At 39.8% G+C, this 27,980-nt stretch overlaps 6 protein-coding genes and 1 non-coding gene across 8 annotated transcripts; 1 reads left to right on the top strand and 6 right to left on the bottom strand.

Moving 5' to 3' along the window:
• Nucleotides 1-3: 3 nt before the first annotated feature.
• Nucleotides 4-4,130, bottom strand: LOC137948852 (uncharacterized). 2 transcript variants are annotated; one of them, XM_068795036.1, is made up of 5 exons: nucleotides 3,924-4,130; nucleotides 3,556-3,829; nucleotides 2,888-3,461; nucleotides 1,635-1,773; nucleotides 4-897 (listed from the first exon to the last, which is right to left on the bottom strand). In XM_068795036.1, the coding sequence occupies exons 3-5, from the start codon at nucleotides 3,422-3,424 to the stop codon at nucleotides 380-382; spliced, it is 1,194 nt and encodes a 397-aa protein (XP_068651137.1). In that variant the 5' UTR covers nucleotides 3,425-3,461; nucleotides 3,556-3,829; nucleotides 3,924-4,130; the 3' UTR covers nucleotides 4-379. The 2 variants fall into 2 exon arrangements, with proteins under 2 accessions (XP_068651137.1, XP_068651135.1); XM_068795034.1 differs by having other exon boundaries at nucleotides 2,888-3,829.
• A 1,789-nt stretch (nucleotides 4,131-5,919) lies between these two features.
• Nucleotides 5,920-5,993, top strand: TRNAI-UAU (transfer RNA isoleucine (anticodon UAU)). The gene has a single exon. It is a non-coding gene; the product is annotated as a tRNA-Ile (tRNA).
• Nucleotides 5,994-8,145: 2,152 nt separating this feature from the next.
• LOC137948819 (dehydration-responsive element-binding protein 1E-like) lies at nucleotides 8,146-8,876 on the bottom strand. Its single transcript, XM_068794996.1, has one exon. It carries the CDS (start codon nucleotides 8,874-8,876, stop codon nucleotides 8,220-8,222), a length of 657 nt encoding a protein of 218 aa, XP_068651097.1. The 3' UTR covers nucleotides 8,146-8,219.
• A 4,103-nt stretch (nucleotides 8,877-12,979) lies between these two features.
• On the bottom strand, nucleotides 12,980-13,636 carry LOC137947754 (dehydration-responsive element-binding protein 1E-like). Its single transcript, XM_068793523.1, has one exon. It carries the CDS (start codon nucleotides 13,634-13,636, stop codon nucleotides 12,980-12,982), a length of 657 nt encoding a protein of 218 aa, XP_068649624.1.
• A 5,557-nt stretch (nucleotides 13,637-19,193) lies between these two features.
• Nucleotides 19,194-19,859, bottom strand: LOC137947753 (dehydration-responsive element-binding protein 1E-like). The gene has a single exon (XM_068793522.1). It carries the CDS (start codon nucleotides 19,857-19,859, stop codon nucleotides 19,194-19,196), a length of 666 nt encoding a protein of 221 aa, XP_068649623.1.
• Nucleotides 19,860-21,614: 1,755 nt separating this feature from the next.
• Nucleotides 21,615-22,244, bottom strand: LOC137947752 (dehydration-responsive element-binding protein 1D-like). The gene has a single exon (XM_068793521.1). The coding sequence runs from the start codon at nucleotides 22,242-22,244 to the stop codon at nucleotides 21,615-21,617; it is 630 nt and encodes a 209-aa protein (XP_068649622.1).
• A 2,409-nt stretch (nucleotides 22,245-24,653) lies between these two features.
• Nucleotides 24,654-25,402, bottom strand: LOC137948605 (dehydration-responsive element-binding protein 1E-like). Its single transcript, XM_068794701.1, has one exon. It carries the CDS (start codon nucleotides 25,374-25,376, stop codon nucleotides 24,705-24,707), a length of 672 nt encoding a protein of 223 aa, XP_068650802.1. The 5' UTR covers nucleotides 25,377-25,402; the 3' UTR covers nucleotides 24,654-24,704.
• Between the last annotated feature and the right edge of the window lie 2,578 nt (nucleotides 25,403-27,980).

Genomic DNA, 27,980 nt, shown 5'->3' with positions numbered 1-27,980 from the left:
TTCTTCCAAAGTCTGAGACTAAGTAATGAATTCTAATGGGTATTTTGAGACTACGTACTGAGTACTAATGGATATTAGCTTATTGTAATAGTAAAACATATTATAAAAATATAATTCTAGATCTTATATACATAAGCATATTGGTCACCACTCACCAGTCCTCTGAGATGATGTCCTCCCCTTTGAGACACCAACCTCACACCGCCACAAGCTAAAACTCCAGTTGTTTGTAGTTGTGAACGGACGACGCTTGTGGACACCTAAATGGTTTCAAGGTGGCATTAGCCATTACCGGCCACTATCTACTGGAAATGCCGAACACCACCCAGAGACACAAACTTTACTTTCTGTTTCTTTCCCTTGTTTGGACTTAGTTTCCTCATAGATAGAGGAGATCGATAAGAAGCTCATCCAGCATCACACCCAGCACCCCAACCTCCATCTCTAAGGCTAGCTCTTCTTCTTCCTCCTTGAGCTTCTTCCACCTCTCACCCATCTCCATTTCTCTAACCAGTGCCTCTCTGTCATCTTTTACTTTCCTTCTCTTCCCTCGAGCAAAGCCATTCAACCATTCACTCGCTCTTCTCAGAAGCACTTCTTTTGAGTCGTTACCGCCGTTTCTTAACCCCTCCTTAAAGAAATCCAGGAATAGTCTATCTGTTTTCGGTTTTTGGCAACCTCCGAAGATAGAATTGAGAAGGTCAAGTAGCTCCCTTTCTCCGCACTCTTCTTCTGCTACCTCTTTTACGCTGTTCTTTTCAGAGTCTTCGGAGTTTTCTTCGCCGCTGCTGGAGCAATCAAGCTCAAAGACAGCTATGCGTTTCTCAAGGTCTACGGGGTCCAACTCAGCCAGACTTTCGAACCGTCGGATCTTCTGCAGTAGTTGCTGTTTCGTCCCTGCAAAGTGGAGAATGCTATCAGCAAAGACCAACGCTTCAAATCAGTTTGACCATGGAAACGATTACCAGTGGTTCCTTTAAAATGGAAGTGTGCCATTTGAATATAAGCTGCATTGCACTATTCCATGTTAATCTAGGTCTGAGATTCTGAATTTAAGCCTATGCCCAAATAAGTTTCAAACAAATGTTCTTGTGAGACCCTCTAGTACAAAAAGGCATTTGGGTTTCTCACCAAATGATTTTTCGTATTAGATCAGCCCTCACAGTAGACCGGGTAGCAATGCATCAGATAGCAAGCTCTATGGTTTAGTAGTTAGCACTGAGGACAGTGAATCCAGGGACCTCGGTTGGACTTCATGTAGGACTTTTGTAATCGTTAGTTAGAGCTATTTGTATATTTTCAAAAGAAATTTGTCCACTGCAGCTGGAGAAATGAACTACAAGTTTCCAACTCGAACCATTCGTTTTAAAGGAAAAAGAGCAGGCACAAAATAAAGAACACCACCAAACCTACTGATAAACTATTAGTCATATTTAATGCATTAAATAAAATTAATTAATCGCTAAAGATGTCTGTTCTTCGTGAATATGAAGTATAAATGGAATTAACTAATATTTAGTCTGACAATTCTACTTTATGCATATCATGCAGTAAGCCAGAAGAAGACAAAAGCGAGGACAAGAAACAGAAAGTAGTAGAGTTTGTGTTGTGTACTAGGGAAAAAACAAACATACTTTCCATGTTCGCCAGGCTTCGTTGGAACGATGACAAGGGCATCTCTTCGTCCTCATCTGGAAAATCCAAAACAGAAACTGGGCTAAACTGCTCCTTTTCTTCGTACGTGTTCTCTGCGATTATTGGGCTCTCTGCCACCTGTTTTGCGAAGTAACACAGTCGAAATGTTAAAATCTCCAAATTAGCTAGACCAAGTGAACAGCAGCACATGGAAAAGAATAAGATCGGACAAAAGAAAGCAGTCGTGCTTCTGTTGCGACAAAAACGAAGCAGACTTTATTTGAAATTGTCCTTTCCCAAGGACTTTTTGCCTTTATAGGAAGGGTTTCTTACTTTCATGGAAATAAATATACTAGTCAGCCCAACTGGTTTGTCTTTCTTTATTTGTTCATGCGTCTCTTTTACATACAGATATCATAACATTACGAAATTGAATTCGCTAACTTCTCCTTTTCATCAGGAACCCCCAAAGGTTCGAGTTGAAAAGAGTTTCACCAACCGACAATCCAAAGTGGTAGGGAATAACATGAGTGGCTTACTCAACCAAACCTCTCTTATGTGTTAGTTAACGCTAAAGAAAACAAGAAAATAGTGCCCTCATTGAAAAATTTTAAGGGGCATGGACGACGACAAATGTTCTTTTCTGTATTTTTTGCCTTTACGTAAATTTTAAATGTTCAAGGACGATAGATTGAAGCATCAATGAAGATAAGATGGGATGTTGATCAGAAATATATTTGGAAACTGGATGTTCATGAGGAGACGAGAACAATGAACAAGGAAATGGTGGTCTTCTCACACTACGTGAGCCCATAACCAGGCGGGCCGCCTGCGGTACGGATCGTCTGCCTTCTTCTCTCACGTGTGCTGTCGGTCGTCAAAGCTCCTCATGCTAAAAGACAAATCCTTCCTGATGAAAAACGAAGAGTAAAGTACTTGACCAGCGGTTCAAACAGCAGAACTGAAGACTGACTCGGTCCACGTAAAAGAATCAAAAACAGAAAGTCAGCCTGGTTTCGACGAATCTGGAGGAAGCGATTACTACTAACCCCTGTGTTTCTTCGATTATAAAAAGCAAGCCAAAGAAAAAGCCAATGAATCCACGTCGAGTTTTAGAAAAAGGGAATTTGCAGGAAAAACGAAATGGAGAACTTAAACAAAGATGGAGTGACCATATACCAGCAGACAAAGCGATTTCTTTTTGGATGCGACTATCACGAGTCTAAATCAAGGAAGCATTGAAATACCTCACCTTTGCTCTACGGTAGCAGGTCGCTGTCCCCAAGGAATCCTCACCGACACCACTCTTCTTCTCTTGTGTACTAGTTTTACCATCTACTGCTTCGGTTTCACCTGTGGACTCCGAGCTGCTGGTTGAAAACTGTAAGGAGAAATCGCTGTCGTCCCAGCTGCTGTTGGAGCTGTTTGTGCTGCTGACCTGGATCGAAGACGAGAAATCAACGGATTTCGTCGTCGTCTCGACTTTGCTGAACGACTTCCATCTTATGATGTCCCGAACTCTAACCGTAGCCATAATTTGGCTCTCACATTTTTGACTTTTGCTCCGGAAGCTTCTTTTCAGCCTCTGGGAGAGGCTTCTGGAAAGAAGACGTTGTTTAGCCCGATCTAAAGTCTGAGATCTCACAGGAGACAATGGAAAGTGCTTGACTGCCTTTATGACTGCTTCCGATGTTTTTTGCAGTGTAGTAATGGTAGCCGAAGCTGCTCTTGATCTGCTTCGGAGTAATTTCGGACTGCTCTTAGTTTCAGTACCGTCATTGAGATCCATTACAAGAAGATTTCTAACTGTGGTACTATTGCATCGTCTGGGACAGGAAACGAAGCCGCTAGAGGAGTGTGAATCATCTTGGAGGAAATCTTTGAGCATCAAAGGTTTGGAATTGCAGGAGGGAGGCTTACCAGGTTCAGCTTCGAAATCCATGGGGAAGGACCAAAGGGGTAAACCGGACGGAAAGAATGTGAAAAGAACGGGAGATGATCTAGGAAAACTAAAAAGTAAAGAGTGAAGTAACACAGCGCGCACTAAAGCAATCCAGCTTTCATATGGGTGGACTGAAAGAGTCAGAGAAATAGGAGCTCGGAAGAGCAATAAAATCGTAGCAGAAACAAATATGCTTGTAGCTGTAAAGGCTGAAATATCTGATAGAGAGCTATGAATCAAGTCCTGTTAAGACTGCAGGACACATACGGAAAGTAGATGAATCAGAAAAGCTCCATCAATTCATGACCTTCACAAGCTGTTTTCGTAAACCTCACCTGAACCTTACCTTTACAAACGGATCCAGTGAATGCCTCTCTGAGTGGCGCTCGGCGCGAATCTTCTAGTTGTGGAGAAAAGCGCCAGCAGGAGGAGATTTCAATAGAGGAGGTTGGAAATGAAACTGGTGAAAGTGAAAGAGGGAGGCAGCTTCTGAGGTGAAGATCTCCACGCAAGAACGCACGGAAGCCATGAAAAAAAAAACCCAAGTGCTCCCGTCTCCTTCTCTTCTCCACTGCGTTTGAATATTCACACACAGCTTTTTCTAATTTTTAAAACGTACGACTGCCACGTGAGCCGTAAGATCCGGAATCCGGACTTGTGAGAGAAGAGACTGACCGCGACGGCATGTCGCGGAGAGATTTGATTGACCCTCGGTCTAAAGCAAACAGAAAACGTCGTCGTTGACGCCCGATACGTTACAGCATTTGCTTCTCTTCTAACTCCGATATTTCGGAATCCGGATTCTGCTTTCTTGAGATGGAAATAGTGTGGGAAAGCTGTACAACTGACATCTTTCCAGGGGACCCACCCAATATCGCTCACCTGCATGACGCGTACTATCTGTCCATTCTCTTACCAACAAGATTAATATACGCCGGGTGAACTTGTATCCATTTCCTAATCTTCATTTGCTAACCTTTCTCCCTCTCTATCCCAACGTGATTAACCAATCCAAATTTCAAATTTTTGATATTTGTACGCGAGGAGATTTGGGGCAAGCGATGAGCCGATCAGAGAAGAGTATGCGCGGCCGCCGGCCGCTCGTTGAAGGGGACAGCGGGGAGCTTTCTCCCACTCTACCGCTCTTTTTTCACATGATCAACCGAGCCAAAATTCAAAATTTTGAATTTGTCGTCTTCCTCCTGACCTCCTCTCTCTCCCTGTGTCTACCGTGCCAGTCCGAAGTCCGAAGAAGGCCGACGAAGCGCCACACGAGCATGGCGGCCCCACCTGAGGCATGATCCTATGTTCTATTGATTGCCAGTGGTGGTCCTCGTGCTCCGGCCACTGGTGTCGGATCTCCCACGCTCGGGTGGGTTAAAAGCCGAGAAGCTCTCTGTAAACAGATCCACCGCATGGAAATCCCAGCCTGTCTTTCCACTTTTCTCATGTTTTTATTATTTATAACATCTGATCTGAGATTTTCGGAATCCGTAATCGATCCTCTCTCCACCTCCCTCACCCCAACAGTTTTTCCAGTAACAGCGCAGATGTCAAAATTCTTTTTTCCGGAGGTCTTCTTAGTTGATCTGACGAATCGACATTCAAGTCAGATCTAAGGTTCGCTAATCTGACTTGAATCGCGCGCATGATCTTATACAGAAAAGAAGAAGAACCGATTTGTAGCGTGCAAGAGCATCCAAGGAAAACATCCACGATCGAGATCGCGTTATGCGATTGCCGTGATTTAATGCAAACAGCGAGTCTGACTTTTGAAGTTAGTGGAAGCGGCAGAGCAGGCGAAAGCAACATGACGAGAATTACATTACGCTCTCGCACCAGGGACCGTCCTTCTCAGTTCCAAGAGAGCAGAGGCATCGTGCTTGGATCAGAGATCAGGGATCAGCCGCCTACTTTGGGATTCTTTTCAGTCTGAGATCCTGATCAATGCGTCTACTCATTGATGGAGGTATCTGAATTCCGGTATATTTACTACTGCACAGTTGCTAGTTTTATTTAAATTGAGATGTCGAGATGGATGACTTCCATTTTAATGGTCTCGTACTGGAGTGGCAGAGACATACCTTTGCTAAACATTTTGGTGCCTTAATATCCCCAATTGATGGGACAACCTGATGGAGCCATTATTAATTGGGTCGATCTAAGTGCGAAGTGCCAAATATGCGAAATAATTATCTCAACCGTCCATTGTCAGATCAATATGATCAGACGGTTAATATAGTTGTTTTGTATGTTTCCCACAATGGCCACATGGCTTATAATAGAGATCTAGGGTTAAGGCTTCTAGAGTTATATTTACTGTGAAAAGAGTTTTTGGTGTAGGTCCCGTAGCTCAGTTGGTTAGAGCGTTGGTCTTATGAGCCGAAGGTCGCGGGTTCGAGCCCCGCCGGGACCAACGCTTGTCTTTAAGTTGTTTTTCTGGTCAAAATTTTAAAATAATTGATAATAAAAAATAAAAACAAATGTTAAATCACAATAAATTATGTGTTCATTCTTATACCTCAATTTATATCCTAAAAATTATTATATATAAAATAAAAGGATTTTTATACTAGTTTTTTATTATTTATATTTATTTCAAATGTATTTTCAGACTTGTTGATTGTTGTTTTTTCCACAACTTTCTCTTCTTCAGGTTTAGAGTTTGAAAAGAAATTGATGTCTTCATCATGATTTTCATTATCACATTTTTTATTATTGGCCGAAAAGATATAGACATATTGTTTTCATGATTTTTTGATACCTTTATTAAATTCAATTAAATATGACTCCTTTGTTGAATCCAAAAGTTTTGATTAATAATTCATCATAAAAAATATGTTTGATTTGATAGATATAGACATATTGTTTTCATGATTTTTTTGATACCTTTATTAAATTTCAATTAAATATGACTCCTTTGTTGAATCCAAAGTTTTGATTAATAATTCATCATAAAAAATATGTTTGATTTGATTTGTGGTTCCATGATTTCAAAGGTTGAAATTTATGTTTTCTCCACCAGTTTGGGTATTTGATTTTTATCCTTTTACAATTCTTGTTTGTGCTTCTTAATTTTAGCACTAAGGGTGATAAACCAAGGAACTCCTCTTTCTTTTTTATTATTTTTATTAATATAAAAAGTTGTAGAACTCCATGGGGAATAAGATTTTCTAAGTAATCATTTATCCGACAAAGTTTGAATTTCTTTTTACAAAGATCTAAGTATTCTTCTCTTCAAAGTTTTGAGTATAAGGTAAAGAAATAATATATTTCTTTCTATTCCATAGGGAAGTGGGAATTTCATTGCAAAATTTTGTAGTATATTGTTGTTGAAATAGAGTTATCTAATATTTTATTTAAGGTGTTTCTAACCTTTGTTCTATGCTCAAATAACTAATTTTGTCTTTTAAATAATCGATTTATTTTTCCTTCCGAAAGATCCAATACGAAAAACCATTTGGTGCGAAACATGTAAAACGCTATGTCAATCATCTGATAATGATAAAAAACTTTCTCAATCGTCCAATCAAAAGCTATCTCAACTGTCCGATCATATATATACACAACTGATCTAATACGAAAAACCATTTGGTGCAAAACATACGGAATGACTATCTCAGTCGTTGATTATGATTGGATGATTGATATAGCATTTTACATGCTTCGCAACAAATGACTTTTTGTATTGGATCAACCATGTATATAAGGATTGATCTAATATGAAAAACTATTTGGTGTGAAACATGAGATAACTGTTCCACATGTTTTGAACCAAATGGCTTTTCGTACTATATCAGCCGTATATAATATATATATATATATATATTTAAATTAAATTTAATAATTTTAATTTAAAAAAAAATGATCCCAGGTTAAATCATAACTTACAAAATTACGTGTTTGAATTTGGGGACCCGAGACGTCTGGGTTTTCCAATATCGCTGCTGGAGATAATAAAGGAATAGAAAGGTTGAAATCGCTGACTTTCCAGAAAAAAGTAAACAGTGTGACCAGAGAAAGCGTCGAAACAGAAAGTTGACCAGAGAAAGCTTGAGAAGAAGAAGAAGAATTTGTATTTTGCATTTTGCATACACTCGACGGATGACACGACGATCAGATAAGTCCAATTGTCGAACAAGAAACGTTTTTTATTTGGAATTCCGAATTCCGAGAGCGTGTTGCTTTCACAGGGGCAACCGTGTACCCCTCTGTGTGTTTCGAATCAATTGAAAGCCCCCACCACCTGGAACAGTAGATCTCGTTACCGGCTATCTGTCAACACCTTAGACTTAAAAGCGAAAATTAATCACAATTGCAGACTTGCAGCAATATGAAAGCTGCCGCAACCCAGAAACGATTAGCTCTTCATTAATGAATGTTGTGTTGTAAATGCTAAGTTGGTTTTTGTTTTCCTCTAATCATAAAGAATAATACTGTCACTTCCGCTAAATAATTTTCTGGTTGTCTTCTTTTGCTGGAAGTTATGAACTGATCATAAAGAATAATGCTGTCACTTCCGCTAATAAGTCTAAATTCATTTACAGAGAGCCCTGTCTTTCCCTCACAGCACCGTGAAAAAATAAATTGCGTACATGTCAGAATCGAAAAAAATGGAAGTTCGAGGTATATAGTGAGAGAATCAAACGGAGAAGCTCCAGAGTGAGATGTGGTCGTTGGGTTCTTCTTTGTCATCCCATTGAAACCCACCTTCGTCACTTAGTGGAGCAGCCAATGGCAAACCTGTCATGGTGAAAGCGGCTTCTTCTTCCAGGTAAAGCCAATAATCCCGCAAAATTCTTTCATTTTCCGCGGGGATATCCTCTTTTGAAGCTTCTTCATTCTGAGTAGAAAAAGCGGTCTTCTGTTCTTCTACCGGCAGCCGGAACATCTCCGCCGCTTCGGCAGCCGCCTTCTGTATGTCTCTTGGATCGCCTGTATCGGGAATAGGCAGCAGCCAAGCCGAGTCTGTGAAGTTGAGGCACGCCGATCGACCACGAAACGCCATAGCCGCAACATCATGTGCTCTGGCAGCCATCTCCGCCGTCGGATACGTGCCAAGCCATACTCTGGATTGCTTGACGGGTTCGCGCACCTCGCACACCCATCTTCCCCCGTTCCGTCGTCTGACGCCTCGGTACACGGGGTGTCGAGTCTCCCGGAACTTTTTCCTCCCCGCTCTTTTCTTGGGGCACTTGGATGCCAAGTTCGGAAAAGTATCTTCCTCGGAGAAGGGCGTGCAGTCGCTGTTGATTGATTGGGGCGAGGAACAAGTAGAGAAGGCTGAGAAGCTGTCCATTGCGCACCAGTGGAGGAGTGAACAAGAAAGTGACGAGTGTGAAGCTGATCGAGCATACTTATACGAAGGATAAAGAGCCGTGCAGACAAGATAGAACTCGTTTCAGAGGCGCCTGTCATTCGGTTTCCACGCGCCCGCGTTTTGGTCATGCTCTCCTCCTGCTGCGTGCTCAGTCAACTGCCGCCGACGTTCCCTCGTGCGGGCGGTTTGGTTAACTTGATGTAGTCCGACTTCTGGTCTACTTATGAATCTTGCATGTACATTATTTGTCACACGAAAGATTTAAGTTGGATTAAACATAGTCTATTAGTCCAATCCGAGTTGTATAAATTCAATTCAATATTGTTCCTTTTCCTTTCTCTTTTCAAATGGATACTTACTATCTAACTTCTCTTCCCCTATCCACACAAATCACAATATTAAAGTATCACTTTTATGAGTTACCTAACTGATAGAAATTTTTAGCTAATTGAATACCGTTCTCTAATTCTAGAGGCATGTGCCTATAGTTCAAGTCGGATTTTTTCTAATTGAATACGGGTTTTCATGGAGGTCGGTTATAAGATAGGTTAAAAGTGAAAGTGAATGAATTAGTTCAAGTTCAAACACGTGTTGGTGTTAGTGTGAGCGAGTTCAAATGCACCGAAAAATAATTTTCAGTGTCGGTGTCCAAAATTAAAATATGATGTAAACAAGAGAATGAGTAACTTTTTTTATAATATACTTAAATAGAATATATACCTAAATATATAATTAACCAAAATAAATATGATTATTACACTAATAAGTAATTTAATGTAGAATTAGAATAAATTAATATACTAATTAATTAAATGAGATATACAGAGTATTAACCATATTGTCCTAACCATTTTTGGATTGGTACATCACCCCCCAATGATCAATGCATTTCTGCCCCACCAATCTAGTCAACCATCATGTAACTGCACCATCGACTCACATCAAAACAATAGATTGACCTTTATGATGTTCCACATATGGAAAAAAAACTCTTTTTATTGAATAAATGCTCAATTGTACAGAAAAAAACAAAAGTTATCACCAATTTTTGTTGAAAGTTCAATGAATCAAATTGAGCGAAGCAACAACAAGGAATGATAATACATGGAAATACCAAATCTGAAGATTGCTGACTGTGGATATATCAAGGTAGGGACAATGTGTTGCCTTTTTGTGATTCTTAGGAATGTGCATGAAGTTTGGTAGTTATTTGTTGTGGGGAAAGAAAATACTAAAAGTCCCAATAAAAAAAGAAATGTCTGAACAAAGAAAAATGTTCAAACATGATTTTGGAACAAAAACCCTAGCTGACTAAGAAATATTGAACAAAAAAATATGTTCAAACATATTTCTAGATAGAAGCCTCCTATATAACAGAAGTTTCTTCGACAATTTTTTTCATTTGAATAGTGCAACCTAGAGAGTTGCAAAGAAGATCTTCCAAGCTTCGATATGCCTTGCATAGGTCTCAAAAAATTTCATGTGACCTACATTAGTGATGAGAAATTTAAAGAGAAGTTTTTAAATTATTTTCTCATAATTTTGGAGTTGTATTTCATTGATTTTTACATAGGACAACATGTCATTTTTAGGGGAAAAAATAAGTTTTTTGAATATTATGTAAGGCATTAATTAGACTCCACAACTTAAAAATCTCCCACTTGGAGACTAATCCATCATCAATAGCTCCTATGCAGCGAAAAAAACTTCTCAATCCTTAGAGAGAAGTCCAATTGAAGTTGCACACAACTTCAGTTTCTCAATCATAAGAGTTTTCATCAACATATTAGCCAGTTTTTGACTCCCTTGAATCTTCTCAAGTGATAAGACTCCATCCTCCAGAGCCGATCTAATGAAGTGAAAACGCACCTATATGTGCATTGTTGTGGCATGATTAACATGGTTCTTTATTAAATGAGTAGCACTCTTACTGTCACAATATAATACATTTTTCCCATGTTTGACACCTAATTATTCTAAGAAAGACTGCAACCATACCATCTCTTTGCTATCTTCGGTCATGACGACATATTCGACCTCAATAGTAGAAGGACCAACTATCTTCTACAACTTGGAGACATAACTAGCTATTGTACCACCCAATGTGTATACATATCCAATGACACTCTTCTTGCCATCAATGTCTCCAGCCACGTCAGCATCTACGTAACCCTATAATCCCAAGTCTGACTTTTTGAAACATAAGGTTGAGTTTGCGATGCCTCTCAAATACCTAAGAATCTACTTTACTGTTTCCCAATATTTTTTACCTGGATTACTCATTTATCTACTCACAACTCCCACTGCATTAGCTATGTCTGGTCTACTTCACACCATGGCATACATGAGACTGCCAATAGGAAAAACATAAGACATATAGGCCATGTAGGCTAGCTTCTACTCTGTATCAGGTGAGCGCTCCTTAGATATCCTAAAGTGATTAACCAAAGGAGTGCTATCTTGTTTTGCATCATTCATGTTGAACCTGCTCATCACCTTCTTCACATATTCTTCTAGTGACAGTTTTTAGACATCAGTATCCCTAGTAATCGTCATCCCAAGGATTTGTTTTGTAGCACCCAAATCCTTCATTGCAAACTTTTTGGACAACTCTATTTTCAATTAATTATTTCCTATTTGCAAGCATCTTCAATCAATATGTCATCAACATATAGTATTAGAATGATACAAGGTTCTGTAGATAACATTAATTATCCACCTGAGTCCTCAAGAAACCAATACTACTCATGAAGATGTCAAACTTTTGATACCACTGTCTTGGAGCGTGTTTAAGCAATGATCCGTGTTCTGACTTTGTGTAAGGTGTTAATTAGATTCTACAACTTAATTATTCTAAGGTTTATGGAATATAAACATGAAGAATTTTTACACATACCCATACATCATGGTAAGAATTTCATTTTTTTGTTTCTTACTTTTGCATTTTCCTTTATTACAAATTTTGGTTGCAATGTTTCAGATTTTTTTTTCTTGAAGGAGTTCATAGTTGACTATTTCATGATGAGAACACATGACAATGTGCAATGCTATATGGGGGATGTGTCTCGGGATCACACGAGGGAATATACATGGTTGGTTCAAGACAAATGAGTGTCATCCTCAAGGAAAGTTGGAATCTTATTGCAGAGCTTTTATGGAGGATTGGCAGTGGTGGTGCACCCACTTCATAGTCTAACATTTTTTGGTAAAACATTTTGAATTTAAGCATTACAATTTTAATTAGGGTTTAGGGTTTATGTCGATGCAATTTGACATTGTAGTGACTAAAGTCCTTTTTGTGGATATTTTGAGACATTTTTTTTATATTTATTGCAGTTATTCTACATCTTGTATGATAAATTTGTTGGAAGAAGTTAGTGATGTTGATTTCTTTAGAAACGCTCATAGTCGATGCTAATATGTAAGAATGATAATTAATTTGAAGTAATTTATATTGTAAATTTTATTTTTTAAAGATTAATATTAAATTTTGGTCTATTTTAATAGGATGGTATGCAAGAAAGGAAGGAAAATGCAGATGCAGATGCATCAAGTATTCCTATGGACCTTTAGGAGATAGTGGCCTTGGTTGAGGATATCATATTTGGCTCTGTGAAGGGGATAAGTCAAGGAGAGCCACCCCCATGGCTTCTCGAGGATCATCTTCTCGCATTGTAATGTTCAAGGAGCTTGAATTCCATGAAGAAATTATAAATTGCTGCTAGTGCAAATATCTTCACATTGAACCCTCGTCATCTATCACTTTCTCATTTCTCTTTCTTGTCCCCACTCTCCATCCCTCTGCGTCTACCTCTTCACCTCTCTGTCACTCCACTCTCTCCTCTCCGTCGTGCAGTTCATTCAGGCGAAGTAGGCATGAGATTTTCCCTCAGCAGCAACATCTCTGATTGGCAAAATTGAAAGATGAAAGGCTTCTTAGTTCTTGCAAATGTACATTCGTAGTAACAAATCTAAATTCATTTACAGAGAGCCCTGTCTTTCCCTTACAGTACCGTGAAAAAATAAATTACGTACATGTAATAATCGGAAAAAATGGAAGTTCAAGGTATATAGTGAGAGAATCAAACGGAGAAGCTCCAGAGTGAGATGTGGTCGTTGGGTTCTTCTTTGTCAGCCCAGTGAAACCCACCTTCGTGACATAGAGGAGCAGCCAATGGCAAACCCGTCATGGTGAAAGCCGCTTCTTCTTCTAGGTAAAGCCAACAATCCGGCAAAATTCTCTCGTCTTCTGCGGGGATATCCTCTTTTGAAACTTCTTCATTCTGAGTAGAAAAAGCGGTCTTTTGTTCGTCTACTGGCAGCCGGAACATCTCCGCCGCTTCTGCAGCTGCCTTTTGTATGTCTCTCGGATCGCCTGTATCGGGAATAGGCAGCAGCCAAGCCGAGTCTGCGAAGTTGATGCACGCCGATCGACCACGAAACGCCATAGCCGCAACATCATGTGCTCTGGCAGCCATCTCCGCCGTCGGATACGTGCCAAGCCATACTCTGGATTGCTTGACGGGTTCGCGCACCTCGCACACCCATCTTCCCCCGTTCCGTCGTCTGACGCCTCGGTACACGGGGTGTCGAGTCTCCCGGAACTTTTTCCTCCCCGCTCTTTTCTTGGGGCACTTGGATGCCAAGTTCGGAAAAGTATCTTCCTCGGAGAAGGGCGTGCAGTCGCTGTTGATTGATTGGGGCGAGGAACAAGTAGAGAAGGCTGAGAAGCTGTCCATTGCGCACCAGTGGAGGAGTGAACAAGAAAGTGAGGAGTGTGAAGCTGATCGAGCATACTTATACGAAGGATAAAGAGCCGTGCAGACAAGATAGAACTCGTTTCAGAGGCGCCTGTCATTCGGTTTCTACGCACCCGCGTATTGCCCTTTCTCTCGTGCTCTCTTCCTGCTGACGTGCTCAGTCAACTGCCGCCGATGTTCCCTCGTGCGGGCGGCTTGGTTAACTCGGTTAGTCTGACTTCTGGTCTACTTTTCCATCTTGCATGTACACGAAAAGATTAAGTCTACTCCAATCCGAGTTTTATAAATTCAATTCAATATCGTTCCTTTTCCTTTCTCTTTTTAAATGGATTCTTTCTATCTATCTTCTCCTCCCTTCTCCACACAAATCACAATATTTGGTAGAGTATGTAAGGAACCGTTTAATTTTGGGTCACTTTTATAATCAACTAACCGATAGCAATTTTTTGCTAATTCAATACCATTCTGTAATTCTAGAGGCATTTGCCAATGGTTCGAGTCGGATTTTTTCTAATTGCATTTCGGTTTTCATAGAGGTCGGTTATAATATAAGTTCATGAAGTGGTCCAAAATTGAGGTTAGTAAATCAGATCAAGTTATGTTGAGTTGCCATTTAACCTAATTTGGGTTCGCCACTATGTAAGGCTAGACATTTCCATTTGGTTCTAGAGGAAGTGATTCCATGAAGTGGTCCAAAATTGAGGTTAGTAAAAAGAAGTCGGCAGGGACGATGTGTTGCCTTTTTTGCGATTCATAGGAATGTGCAAGAAGTTTGGTACTTCTTTGTTGGGAGAAGGAAAATACTTTTAGAGCATAAGTCACAATAAGACAAAAAATGTTTGAACAAAGAAAAATGGTCAAACATGATTGTGGAACAAAAGCCCTAGCTGAATAAGAAATTTTGAACAAAAAAATATGTTCAAACATATCCCTAGATAGAAACTTGTTGTTGAATAGAAATTGCTCCAACAAAAATTTTCATTTGAATAGTGCTACCTAGAGAGTTGCAAAGAAAATCTTCCCAACTTTGATATGGCTTCCGTAGGTCTCAAAAAATTTCATGTGACCTACATTATTGATGAGAAATTTAAAGAGAAGATTTTTACATAGGACAAATGGTCATTTTTAGGGAAAAGGGTAAGTTTTTTTAACATTACGTAAGGCATTAATTAGACTCTATGTAAGGCATTAATTAGACTCCTCAACTTAAAAATCTCCCACTTGGAGACCAATCCATCATCAATAGCTCTTATGCAGCGGAAAAAAACTTCTCAATCCTCAGAGAGAAGTCAAATATTGGAGATACCATTTTTTGAGAATAACAAACCTTTTCTTGGAGCACTCTTTATGTATCTCAAGATCCGATAGACTGCTTCCATATGTTCTTCACTTGGTGCATGCATGAACTGACTCACCACGCTCACTGCATATGCTACATCGGGCCTTGTGTGTGATATGTAGATTAATCTTCCAACTAATCGCTGATAACGCCCTTTGTCTGCTGAGATTTGATTTGGATGAATTCTGAGCTTATGATTCATTTCCATGGGTGTCTCTATTGGTTTACAGTCAAGCATTCTGGTTTTGGCTAGAATATGCAACACATATTTTCGCTGTGAAAGGAAGACTCCATGTTTCGATCTTGCAACCTCAACCCCGAAAAAATATTTAAGTTGTCCGAGATCCTCATTTCGAATTTAGTGGCTAAATGTTCCTATAAAACTTGCATTTCACATGGGTCATCTCCTGTCACGACCTTATCATCAACATATACAATTAAAACTATTACTTTTTCTTCTTAGTGTTTGATAAACAAAGTGTGATCTGAGTTACTTTGCTTATAGCCAAACTCCTTCATTGTATCCGAGAATTTCCCAAACCATGCTCTAGGTGATTGTTTCAGCCCGTACAATGACTTTTCAATTTACAGACTTTACCTTGACACAAAGAACCATTTTTAACTCTAGGTGGTAGCTCCATGTAGACTTCTTCTTCTAAGTCTCCATTGAGGAAGACATTTTAAACGTTAAATTGTTGCAGAGGCCAATCTCTATTTGCTGCTATAGATATAAGAATGTGAATTGTATTGATCTTAGCTATTGGTGCAAAAGTATCTTGATAGTCTATCCCATACCTCTACGTATATCTCTTTGCAACTAGCCGAACTTTATATATGTCAATACTTCTACCCGATTTGAGTTTCAATGTGAACACCCATCGACATCCAATTGTCTTTACTCCTTTAGGTTGGGGAACAAGTTCCCAAGTGGCATTTTTTTGTAGAGTCTCCATCTCTTCGTTCATCGCCTTTTTCCATTTTGGATCAGCTAATGCATCTTGCACATTACTAGGTATAGAAACCCTGGATAATTGATCAACAGTAAATGCATACGATTTAGTCAAGCTATGGGAGGACACATAGTTATTGATTGCATATTTGGTCTTGGCTTCAAGATCAGGTTCATACTGTTTTTTTGGGACTCCCCTATTCAATCTTTATGGATATCTAGGGGGTATATTTTCTATAGGAAGACATGCTTCATTAGACTCATCAAACACATGATTCATATTTACCTGAGGAGAAACATTCTGGGTTGATTTTTTAGTTGTTGGTGTAGACAGGGGCAACTCTGAGGGTTCTTCATGAGAAATTACTGAATCACAGTCTTGTTGCACATCATGACACTTGAAAATTTCATTCACCACTTCTAACTCAATAAACTTAGCACTTCCGCTATTTTCTTGTGGAACATTCTCTTCACTTGAACTCTCCCCCTGAAGAGATTTCCAAGGAACTCCCCTTGAATAATAAGATATTGATTCATGGAAGGAGACATCTAGAGTCACATGGAACTTTTGGGTGTGTGGATCATAACACCGATATCTTTTTTGAAATTCTGAGTAGCCAACAAATACACATTGCTTTGCACATGGATCAAGTTTATTTCGCATGATCTTTGGGAAATGAACATATGTGGTACACCCAAAAATCCGGGGTTCAAGGTTCGGAAGATGGGGAATTGAAATCATGGATTGCAACTTGTGCTGAGAAGTTTGAAAATCCAGTACTCTAGAAGGTGTTCAATTGATGAGGTAGGCAACATATTTGATTGCTTCGCCCTAATAAAATCAAATCATGTTCATGCCAAAGAGAGTGGCACGTACTACTCCCAAAAGTTGTCTATTCTTTCTTTCTGCCAATCCATTTTTTTGGGGAGTATAAGTGCAAGAAGTTTGATGACGAATTCCATGATTGGTTAGAAAATTTTCAAGAGAAGCATTGACAAACTCAGTACCGTTGTCAGATTGCAAAACACGAATCTGCTTTTGGTATTGAGTATGTATCATTGTGTGGAATTTCTGAAATGCTAGACACACATCACTCTTGTTTATAAGCAGAGATACCTAAGTCATTCTAGTGCATTCATCAATAAATATCACAAAGTAATGAGCTCTAGAAATAGAGGGAACCTTGGCTCGACCCAAACATTGGAAAGAATAACCTCAAAAGGTTCGAAACTTTTATTCAAACTCGATAAATAAGCAATACGGTGGCTCTTAGCCAGTTCACAAGTGTCACAATGAAAATGCACATCATTCAAACTTGAAAAAAGTTGTGGTCTGATTCTTAATATAACCAAAGGAAAGATGACCTAATCGTTAGTGGCGTAACCATACAGTTGTCTGAGCATTATCTTCACTGTTAGCTTGATTTTTTCGATTGATTTTTGATCTCCCATTCTTTGTCAACTCCAAATAGTAGAGTTTGCCCCGTCTAACATCATAACCAAGAATCTTTCGGGTTAGAATGTCCTGAAAGACAAAATGAGGGCCAAAAAGTTACAGTACAAGCAAGAGTGGAAGTAATTTGGCTAATAGACAAAAGATTATATTCAATAGATGGAACTACAAGGACAGTTTCTAATGTAAGATTTTTGGATAATATAATAGATCTTCCCCAGTAATAGGAGAGGTACTACCATTGGCTGTTGAAATAACAGATTGTGGAGAAGGTATGATAGATTGTAACTGACTGGGATCCCTTGTCATGTGAGCGGATGCACATGTATCAATAATCCAAGGTTTATTCTTAGAATTTACAGAGAATACTGATGCATTATTGAGAATACCTGGATGGGCAATATTTGTCGTAGGTAGCTGCTGATTATCTTCCGTGGATGTCACCATAGCTTTCCCAGCAATCTTTTTACGGGCTTTTTTTGGAGAAATCCCACCACTCCGGATAGCTAATAATCTCATAACACCGTTGTTACGAATGTCTTTTTTCTCCGCAATGGGTACATACTCGGTTGTTACCTTTTCCAAAGGATTGAGTGTTCTGACTGCTTGATGATCCTTGTCGGTTTTGGTTGACCAACATCGCCGAGTTCTCTGAGACTGGACGATAGCTCCCCATTGTCTGTCTCTGTTGATATTTTCATCTGACATATGCGTATGTACTCTCCAAATCAAGTTTGGGGTCTTTTCGCAAGATTTCTCCACAAACTTGATCAAATTCAGAGTCAAACCCACTAAGAAAAATATGAACTCAAAGCCTAGCCATTGCAAAATACAACTGGATTAGCCCTTCAACTGTTCCTTCCTTAGATATAATTCTATGATCAATCTCTGGAAAATAGCAACCAGTTCATTGTAGTACATGGATAATGATCTACCATTTTATTTGGTAGAAAAAGATCTCTGGTTCAGCTCAAATATACAGGTTTCATCAGATTCATCATAGAACATTTTTTATATTGCTTCCCATATCTCCTAGGCAATGGAGACGCAAATAAATCGTTGCATTAGCAATGGACACATGGAGTCAATAAGCCAACTTTTGGCTCTTTGATTTTTAGTAAGCCATGCTCCAAGATTGGGATCGCCAGATGCTAGTTTTCTTGTTTCGCAGGTGAGATATCCAGCTTTGTTGCGCGCGCCAATTCGCATTTCTATGAGCTGGGACCATAATGAGTAATTGGTCTCATCGAGGATGATTCTAGTTGGAAATGCAGAATTGTCTTGGTGAACTATAATCTATCGTGATGGGATAAGTTCGGTTGATGAGCATGTAGTGGTGGCCATCAATTTGGAAATTTGGTCCAGTTCGGTTCGGTCTGGGTTCAATTTGGAGCAATATGGTCCGGTCCAATTCTGGTCCGGTTAGGTTCTGGTTCGGTTCGACCCGGTTCGGATCCGCTTGAGTTGACCCGCCGGTTTGGGTCGGTTCAGTCGACAGAAAAATAAAAGAACAGTAAAGTTTAAAAAAAAATCACCTGCTCTTATACCATGTAAAACACGAAGGATTTCAAAGAAATGTTTTTCGATGTATTCTTCTCCGTTTAGGAAACAATTTATAAGACATTACATCCTTATTTTAGGTCCAATTTAGATCCTAAAATCAAGGTACAAAATCACATATTAATGGAAACTATTATTTTCCTACAATTACGCTAATATACCTTCCATTACAATAATAAATTGCGTACATGTAAGAATTGAAAAAAATGGAAGTTCGATGTATGTAGTGAGAGAATCAAACGGAGAAGCTCCAGAGTGAGATATGGTCGTTGGGTTCTTCTTTGTCATCCCAGTGAAACCCACCTTCGTGACATAGAGGAGCAGCCAATGACAAACCCGTCATGGTGAAAGCCGCTTCTTCTTCCAGGTAAAGCCAATAATCCGGCAAAATTCTCTCGTTTTCCGCGGGGATACATGGCAAGTCCTTTTTTGAAACTTCTTCATTCTGAGTAGAAAAAGCGGTCTTCTGATCTTCTACCGGCAGCCGGAACATCTCCGCCGCTTCTGCAGCTGTCTTCTGTATGTCTCTCGGATCGCCTGTGTCTGGAATAGGCAGCAGCCAAGCCGAGTCTGCGAAGTTGAGGCACGCCGATCGACCACGAAACGCCATAGCCGCAACATCATGTGCTCTGGCTGCCATCTCCGCCGTCGGATACGTGCCAAGCCATATTCTGTATTGCTTGACGGGTTCGCGCACCTCGCAGACCCATCTTCCCCCGTTCCGGCGTCTGACGCCTCGGTACACGGGGTGTCGAGTTTCCCGGAACTTTTTCCTCCCCGCTCTTTTCTTGGGGCACTTGGATGCCAAGTTCGGAAAAGTATCCTCCTCGGAGAAGGGCGTGAAGTCGCTGTTGATTGACTGGGGCGACGAACAAGTAGTTAAGGTTGAGAAGTTGTCCATTGCGCACCAGTGGAGGAGTAAAGAAGAAGAATGATGAGTGTGAAGCTGATTAAGCATACTTGTAGGAATTCAGTTGAGGGAGAGAGCCGTGCAGACTCAGACGACTCGTTTGAGAAGCGCCCCTCATTCGGTTTCCACGCGCCCACGTGTACCTCTCTCGGTCAGGCTCTCTTCCTGCTGACGTGCTCAGTCAACTGGGCGGGTTTGTTAACTCGGTTTGTCTGACTTCTGGCTACTTTTGAATCTTGCATGCCAAGAAAAGATTAAGTTGGATTAAACATAGTCTATTAGTCAAATCCGAGTTTTATAAATTCAATTCAATATTGTTGCTTTTCCTTTCTCTTTTTAAATGGATACTTTCTTTCGATCTTCTCCTTCCTTTATCCACACAAATTACAATATTTGGCAGAGGATTATGTCAGGAACTGTTTAATTTTGGCTCAATTTTATAAGTTACTAACCGATAACAAATTTTAGCTAATTCAATACCATTCTCTAATTCTAGAGGCATTTTCCAATGGTTCGAGTTTGATTTTTTCTAATTGCATACTGGTTTTCATAGAGGTCGGTTATAGTAGAAGTTCGTGGAGTGGGAATGGAAAATAATAAATTATGGAATTACATACCACCTACAACAAATTTTTTTTATAAAAATAAAATAAATTTTTTTATTTTTCTCTTTAAATTATATAATAATTTAAAAATAATCTATGTAAAAAGACATTGTGGGTTAGGTTTAGATTGAGCTGAAAAGGGAAAAATGGTCCCTTTTTCTTTATATGTTATGGGTATTTTCCCCACCTCTTGAGATAAGGGGGGAAAAACAACCCTCCTTGACTCGTCAAAATTAGATCGAGTTAATTTGAGTTTCCATTTAACCTAATCTGGTCTGCCATTATCTAATGCTAATGATTTTCATTCGGTTTTAGAGGAACTGATCCATCAAGTGGTTCAAAATTGATGTTCATAAAAAAAGAAGGTAGGGACGATAGTCAATAGTTCAACCCTTTTCAGTTCCTCAACATGTAATGTTATTATTTGTCAATGAAATAAACACTACTGATAGAAGTATTTGTTTTTTCCTTTAGGTCTATTAAGTTGGTTATTATACATTAATATATTCTATTGCAAAGTCTTGGACTTGACGTTCAATGATACTAAGTTCATTAGAATATTCTCATTATTTATTTTAATTTTTTTTTTATAATTTCAAATGTAGGTTAGAGCTCGAACATGGCTCGGGTTCGAGCTCAAACTCTGTTAAAAATTTTGGGCTCAAGCTCGATTCCAATTTTAAGCTCGAGGCTAAGCTAAAGACTCGAACTCGAGTTAGAAGTATTCAGATCAAGCTAAGCGTAAACATATGCAGGTTAGAGCTTGCTCAAGTGGATGCCACCCCTTCTTTGGTTGGCCCAACCCCTTGAGACAATTAAAACAATTCTTTAGCTTTCGATTGTGCCTTTTCAAGAACATAATTAGCCAATATTGTATGAGTCGCGGAAAGAGGAGAAAGCTGAGACGAAACCGTTCTGTCATCTATCATCGATGAATTATGATTTGTGTATGCGATTCTGTATTTTGTACTAAAAAAGAAAACTGTAGCAGTTTGAGTTTCTGCTTCCTAAATCTAAGTTAACCAAACAATTTCTGGTAGGCCAAAATCAAATCGTGGATATTCCCTCCACCGCCCATTACCAGCACTCAAAAATGGTGAACCACGGAAAGGAAATCCAATCCAAGCAGTCATGAAAGAAATTAGTAGTTCCACAGCAACAAGTCCGCTTCCCCACCTTCATCCCACTCATTCCAGAGGCCGCCACCTTCACCAGCTTCACTTGGTGATTGTCCTGGCGGATATAAAAGCAACCCCTCCGCTATGTCCGCCAGCATTCTCGGCGTGTCCTTATCCGCTGCCTCCTTCATCCCGGTCGCACTACTGTTCTCCGCCTCTGCTTCTTGTTTGCCAACTTTTATCGACTCCGACGGGTGAAAAGCCTCCGCCGCCTGGGCGGCAGCCTTCTGAATATCCTTGGTGCTACCTGACTCCGGCACCGGCAAACGCCAAGCGGAGTCGGGAAAGTTGAGAGAAGCGGACTTGCCTCTCAATGCCAAGGCAGCGACATCGTGGGCTCTGGCAGCCATGTCCGGCGTCGGATATGTTCCCAGCCATATTCGCGTCTTCTTATTTGGCTCCCTTATCTCGCACACCCATTTGTCGCTGCCCCTTTTCCTCACCCCCCAGTACACCGGATGTCGCATCTCGCGGAACTTGGTTCGTCCCGCCCGCTTCTTCTGCCGACCGCACTGGAACGGCGCAACCATATCACCGCTTCCATTGCTGGTTCCGCATGGCGAAGAGCTCTCATCGGTGTTGAAATCTTCCATCTCTAGACTCTGAAGTAGTATCGTAGTAGAATGACTTTACGTCGTAGGTCCCGAATCTGTTAATTTATAAGCGCCAGATGTCTTTGGGGGGCTTGGGTTTTGAAGTTACGCCTGAAAGATGCATGACATTTTGCTCCAGATTGTGATTTCAGCGCGGCGAGAGACTTTTCGACACTATGCGAGGCTGTTTGAGAGCTGGAAACGCTGGATAATATAGAATCCGTTAAGATGAGGAAAGTCAGGAGACAGTGAAAGCGTCTCTTCTCCGCATTAACGACAGCTTTTGAGTTTAAACGTATGGGTTGGTCCTTCGTCCAACTTGCGTCTTCCTTTCTTGACAAGGTACATTTCCTTCTTCTCGCTTGAAGAAGCCATTGACCAGATTCAGGGTCCGACCAACAGATGCAACCAAGCAGAACCTTTGCTGGAACGTCAGATTGCATCAGCCATCACTTCAAAACTTAGAATTTGTCTTCAATTCGGAGGGCGAGAACGGAAAGAAACAAAAAAAAGTAAATAATTAAATAGAAGCCATTGACCAGATACGCAAAGATCGAAACTCGAAACACAGGAAAACCCTTCGCCGAAGAAACTTCAATTCCAGAGTGGACAGACCGCGTAAAACCAGAGTACATAGACAGAGAAACCTAAGCGTAAGGTGAGCAGCTGGGCAGACGAGCGTTTTCTGTAAGAATCGCCTCTGGTTTTGACCGTTGGAAGTTTCCTTGGAATAGGTTAGCCTTTTCTGTTTTTTTAAAAAATCTCTTATAATCTAGAAAATCTATTTACCCTTAATTTTAGGTGTAAAATACAATTTATTTAATTTTAATCTATTTAAAATTTATAATAATTGGGATCACTTGAAGCTTGAAGGGATTCTCTACCTCCTACTTCTTGCAAGTTGGAAGAAATTGTATTTAGGGAATCGACTCAAACCAACCTAATTTACGTTAAGATGGGGTTTCTCCGATTGGTCTCAAGATATGCACTAAGACAATTTTGATAATAACAATGTATTGCAACTCAAAAAAGTTCCAAAGGAAAATTCTAGCAGTACATCCATTCAAACGACCATGCTCAGGTATACAAAAAGGGATGCAGACAACTCATGGTAGAAACCACTTTGTCCAATTGGACGATAAATCTTAGCACAATGAATGTATTTGGTAGATGAAATCTTGAATCTTGAGGGAGAAAAGTAGAAGAAAAAGTACAATGACAAGTCGATATAAAAGAGAGCTTAAAATCTATGAAGAATGGCATACTTTGATCATCAAAGATAAAAATCTAATCAAATTTATTAAGAATGGCATACTTAGCCTTCAAAGTATATGAAGATAACAAAAAAAAAAACCAAAGAGATTTGGAACGAGAAATAAATAACAAGAAAGGAGTACTGGTCAACAGCAACATGAATTGAAAACCGTAAACCCTAAACAAGATGTTGAGAAGAGCAACATGATGTTTTTGGGACGACTTTTGATTAGGTTGAAGCCTAATCTCTTTCCAACATACGATTCTTTGACTTATCTTGGCTAGAAAATCTTAGCTGAATAATTATATATTTTTCCTAATGAAAATTTCTAGATAGAGATGTGATTTGGAAACGTATTTCTATTCAGAAACCCTTTTGTAGCATTTTCTAGAAAAAAATGCACTAACAAGGCTTTAAAGTTTTTGATCATTTAAAAAATAATTTTTTTTTGAACACAATAAAAAGGGCACCTTTGAACTAATGTGAAATCCTGGAAAAAAAATACAAATAAAAGACTTCTCTCCCTGTACCACTTGTCGACAAATAGTTAACCGTGAATAAGAAATTGAGTTTCTTATTGCTACAACAGGAAAAATAAGCCAAAAATATTAAGTCGATTTCTTGACCACTCTCTCTTCTTATCTCTATTTTTTATTATTTATTAAACAAAAAAAAAAGTATCTACATGAAAAAATTAGCCAAAAAGAAATCATTTCCTTCTTCTTTTGTTTTTATTTGGTAGCATACAAAGTTTCAAAGATAAAAGGGATAAGAAAATAAAATTTCCAAAAATAGTTAATGAAGATTCTTTATGACAAAAACTTGTGTTTTTTAGAAAGATTCTAAGTGTGAATGGTACATGCAAGTACGATACCCTTTCAAGTCCACTGCTTTTTATCTGGACAACCATAATCTTTCCATTTTTGTCAATCCGGCGGCACCGACTTTGAGTGACCGCCCGAGAAAGATTCCACACCGGTTTACGTCAGTTTTGTCGTTGACTCGAGATTGGTCGGTTTGACGACTTTGACGACCGACGTACGACGCCTGTTTTATGGCCGGAAATGGTCAAATCGTCTAGACTCCAGAAGAATGCTTAAATGTCAAAAAGGCCTTTAAATATTAGAAAATTTGAATTAAGTCCTTTACAAATTACGAAATCACAAGAAACCAACTAAACTCCAAACATAGGGGAGATTCCAGAATTAGAAGGAGAAATTCCAAAGCGACATGTCAGCATTGCTGTCGACGTGGTCGTCCCAGTGGAGCCCACTTTCAAAACACGGAGGCTGAAACTGGGAACAGAGGAAAGCCTCATCTATACTCTCCAGGGACATCGGCAAGCTATATGCGGCGGATTGGTCCACCTCTGTGCAAACCTCCATCTCCAGCGAACCTTCACTTTCAGACAAGCTCTCTGCTTCTTCTACAGGGCGGAACATCTCTGCCGCCTCCGAAGCAGCTCTCCTTATGTCCGCCGCATCGCTGGTGTCGGGAATTGGCAGAAGCCTAGCCGAGTCCGCGAAATTGAGGCAGGCGGATCGACCACGGAATGCCAAAGCCGCCACATCTGCAGCTCGAGCTGCCATCTCCGCAGTCGGATGCGTTCCCAGCCAAATCCTCGTCTTAGTATTGGGTTCGCGAACTTCGCAAACCCATTTCCCGCCATTCCGACGCCTCACGCCCCGATAAACCGGGTGTCGAGTCTCCCGAAACTTCTTCCGTCCTGCTCGCTTCTTGGGACAATTGGAAGCCAATCTGAGATGCGGATCCTCGTCGGAGAAAAGCGCATCGGCACTGCTAACGGACGATGACGCAGGGTTTCCGGATCGCAGGTAAGCGCCGTCGTCGTTGTTCCCGAAGCTTTCCCTTTCCATTTCTTTTGATTTAGTGGAGTAGATGAAAACTGATGAGAGAGAGAGTGAGAAGTTTGATTTGGGGATTTGGAGGGAGAAAGGGGGGATTTATAAAGAAACAGAGACGGTGGGACTGTGTCTCTTATCCGGTCTGTACGCGAACACGGAATCGTGCGGCAAACACAGGCTGGAAGTAGTAGGGTTTGAGTGGGCGAATGCTGGCACAGGCTGACGTGCTTTCGTTGGACCAACATTTGACTGGGGTGTTTCTGGTCTTGTTTCTTCAGGTTGAGTTTTGGGGAGATTTCCCTTCTTCTAAAGAATAAATGTTAAAAAGTAGAAGACGACGTTCTCGAACTGGGCAGCTTTTTAGTCCTTTATGCTGTCTAATCTTTGTCTATTCTCACGAAAATGGCTTCCGTTCCTGTCAACCCTTCTGGATTCTCTCCAGACACCCTACACCCTGCTCTGTTTTCTGTGATGCGGAGAAAATTATTAAATTAAGCTCGACTTTTGACGCTTCAAGTGGCCTCTTGGCCCCTTCTAATGTCTCAACTTGATCTACTGGATCTACTGGATCGCACACTTGCTTTCAATCATCTGATGTCATTTTGTATTCCAAACGATCCTTCCTTTGCTCTTAAGGAATCTGATCAGAAGGTGACAGGCAAATCCGGCCCTTTCAGTTTACAGAAATCCACAACGAGAAGAGAAGCGCTGCCCATCTAGGATCTTTCCTCTTCTTAAACCGCTTGGCGTGATCTTCGTCTTCTTGCTCAGATGAATTGACGACCTCAGGAGCTGACGATGGGAAAATCATGGCCTGCTCCCACTAGAGGTAGGTACCGAATTCCACCTCTAACTCCTCTTCTTTATGCTCCATCTCATCCTTCATTAGGGATTTCCAAGGTTTCTCCTCTTGAACTGTTAATAATCTTGTTCTTCATTTAATTGGAATCCTTGGAAGGTTTAATTGTCTAGAGCCAAACACAAATCTTTCTCTGTTTTTGTCCAATGACACTATGTACTATGTAAGAGGCATGAGTCTCTTATCACAATTCTTCTATAACAAGTCTGGCCTTGTAAGAGTCTTTTAATTTGCTAACTATGCTTAACTCTATGCTTATAATATTGTCACAAATATTTTTTCAATGTGCATCACATATAGGTTGTGCCTCAATTTTAACCACTTTGGCCAATAGGTAAATTAAAGAAATCCTCATTTTCTTCAAATTGGATCCCATAAAAGGACATTTTCTCTTCTTATTGGGTAAGTCTATCCAATCACAATATAATGTCGCCACTAGTCAATTGGACTAGGGGGTTCCAGTCTTCCATTGAACTTGATCCTGCTCTTGTGCCATGGAAAATCCAAGGGTGGATTGCGACGATACCCTATATAACATTCTTTTCCTCCATGTTTTAACCTCTATGAGCTAGTCCCACTCATACAAACTAGGTATGCAAATTTTATCTTTTTTGTGCTCCACTTGGACAAGTCGAGAAATCATTAATAGTCCATAGTAGAGCAGCATACATTAGAAACGTATCATCCGTTATTATATCATATGTTTGCATGCCTTTATCCCATAGTTCCTTCAACACATCTGTAGTGGCGCAAATAGACATCAATATTATTTCTTGGCGATTTAACACCTGGAATGAGTAATCTCATGATAAAGTAATTATCCTTCATACACTTCCATGGATATAAATTGTATAACATCAAAACCATTGGCCAAATACGATGTACTCAAGTTGGCAAATGAATTAAAACCATAATTGGCGAGTCCATGACGTACAATTTGTGGACCAGTTGCTGATCACAAGTATATTTTTTGTCTAATTCACGCCATGCTTATGAGTTTTCTAAATGCCCTAGGGGAGAGGGGGGGGGGGGGGGGGGGGGGGGGGGGTCTCTTTTTCTTTGCCTCATATCTATCGTAATGTCTTTAGATGAAAAAAAAAGTGTTTAAGGAGTGACTCCAATGGGTAATAACGTAAGACCTTGCGAGACACTGGTTTCCACTTAGATTGTGATTGTGTATACCTTGACTCGCCGTATTAAGGATACTTGTCTGTGTTCACATATTCTTTCTAATATATTTCCCAATCGTTCTTACACACATATATCTTGTTATAATGAAACCCTAGGCAAAAAGAAATTGTTATAATGAAATCCTTATTGTAATCTTTTAAGAGAGAATAGGTTCTTTAACATTACTTGGCCAATTTAGATAGACATTGTTTGGCTGAGGTGATAGGCTAATCTTCTGTAGGATGTGTTCCAGGCTTCCAGCTACACTAGGCTTGACAAAGTGATTACATAATTTTCTAGACTTTCATTGTAGCCTAGTCCTTTTCTATTACATGCAACTCTTTGAGTTTGTATCAATGGGTCTAATTTGTCATGACTCAAAGATAAACTTTTTTATATCATTTTCAAGCAATCTCTTTCTTTCAACAAGGATACATGCTTATCTATTAATAGTTCATGCTCTTCTGAAGTAATACATGTTTCATGTTCTTACACATACTTTTCTAACTTAGCAACTATTTCAACATACATAACATTGATTTTCATAAAAATTTATTCTTACCTAGGGTTTCTTACCTATGATTTTG

The sequence above is a fragment of the Aristolochia californica genome, unplaced genomic scaffold (assembly GCF_029961685.1).
Source record: "Aristolochia californica isolate CCGP_79_NKW_82.1479 unplaced genomic scaffold, dmAriCali1.0.hap1 SCAF_13, whole genome shotgun sequence".
NCBI lineage: Eukaryota > Viridiplantae > Streptophyta > Magnoliopsida > Piperales > Aristolochiaceae > Aristolochia > Aristolochia californica.
This window is presented reverse-complemented; position numbering and strand designations above follow the sequence as displayed.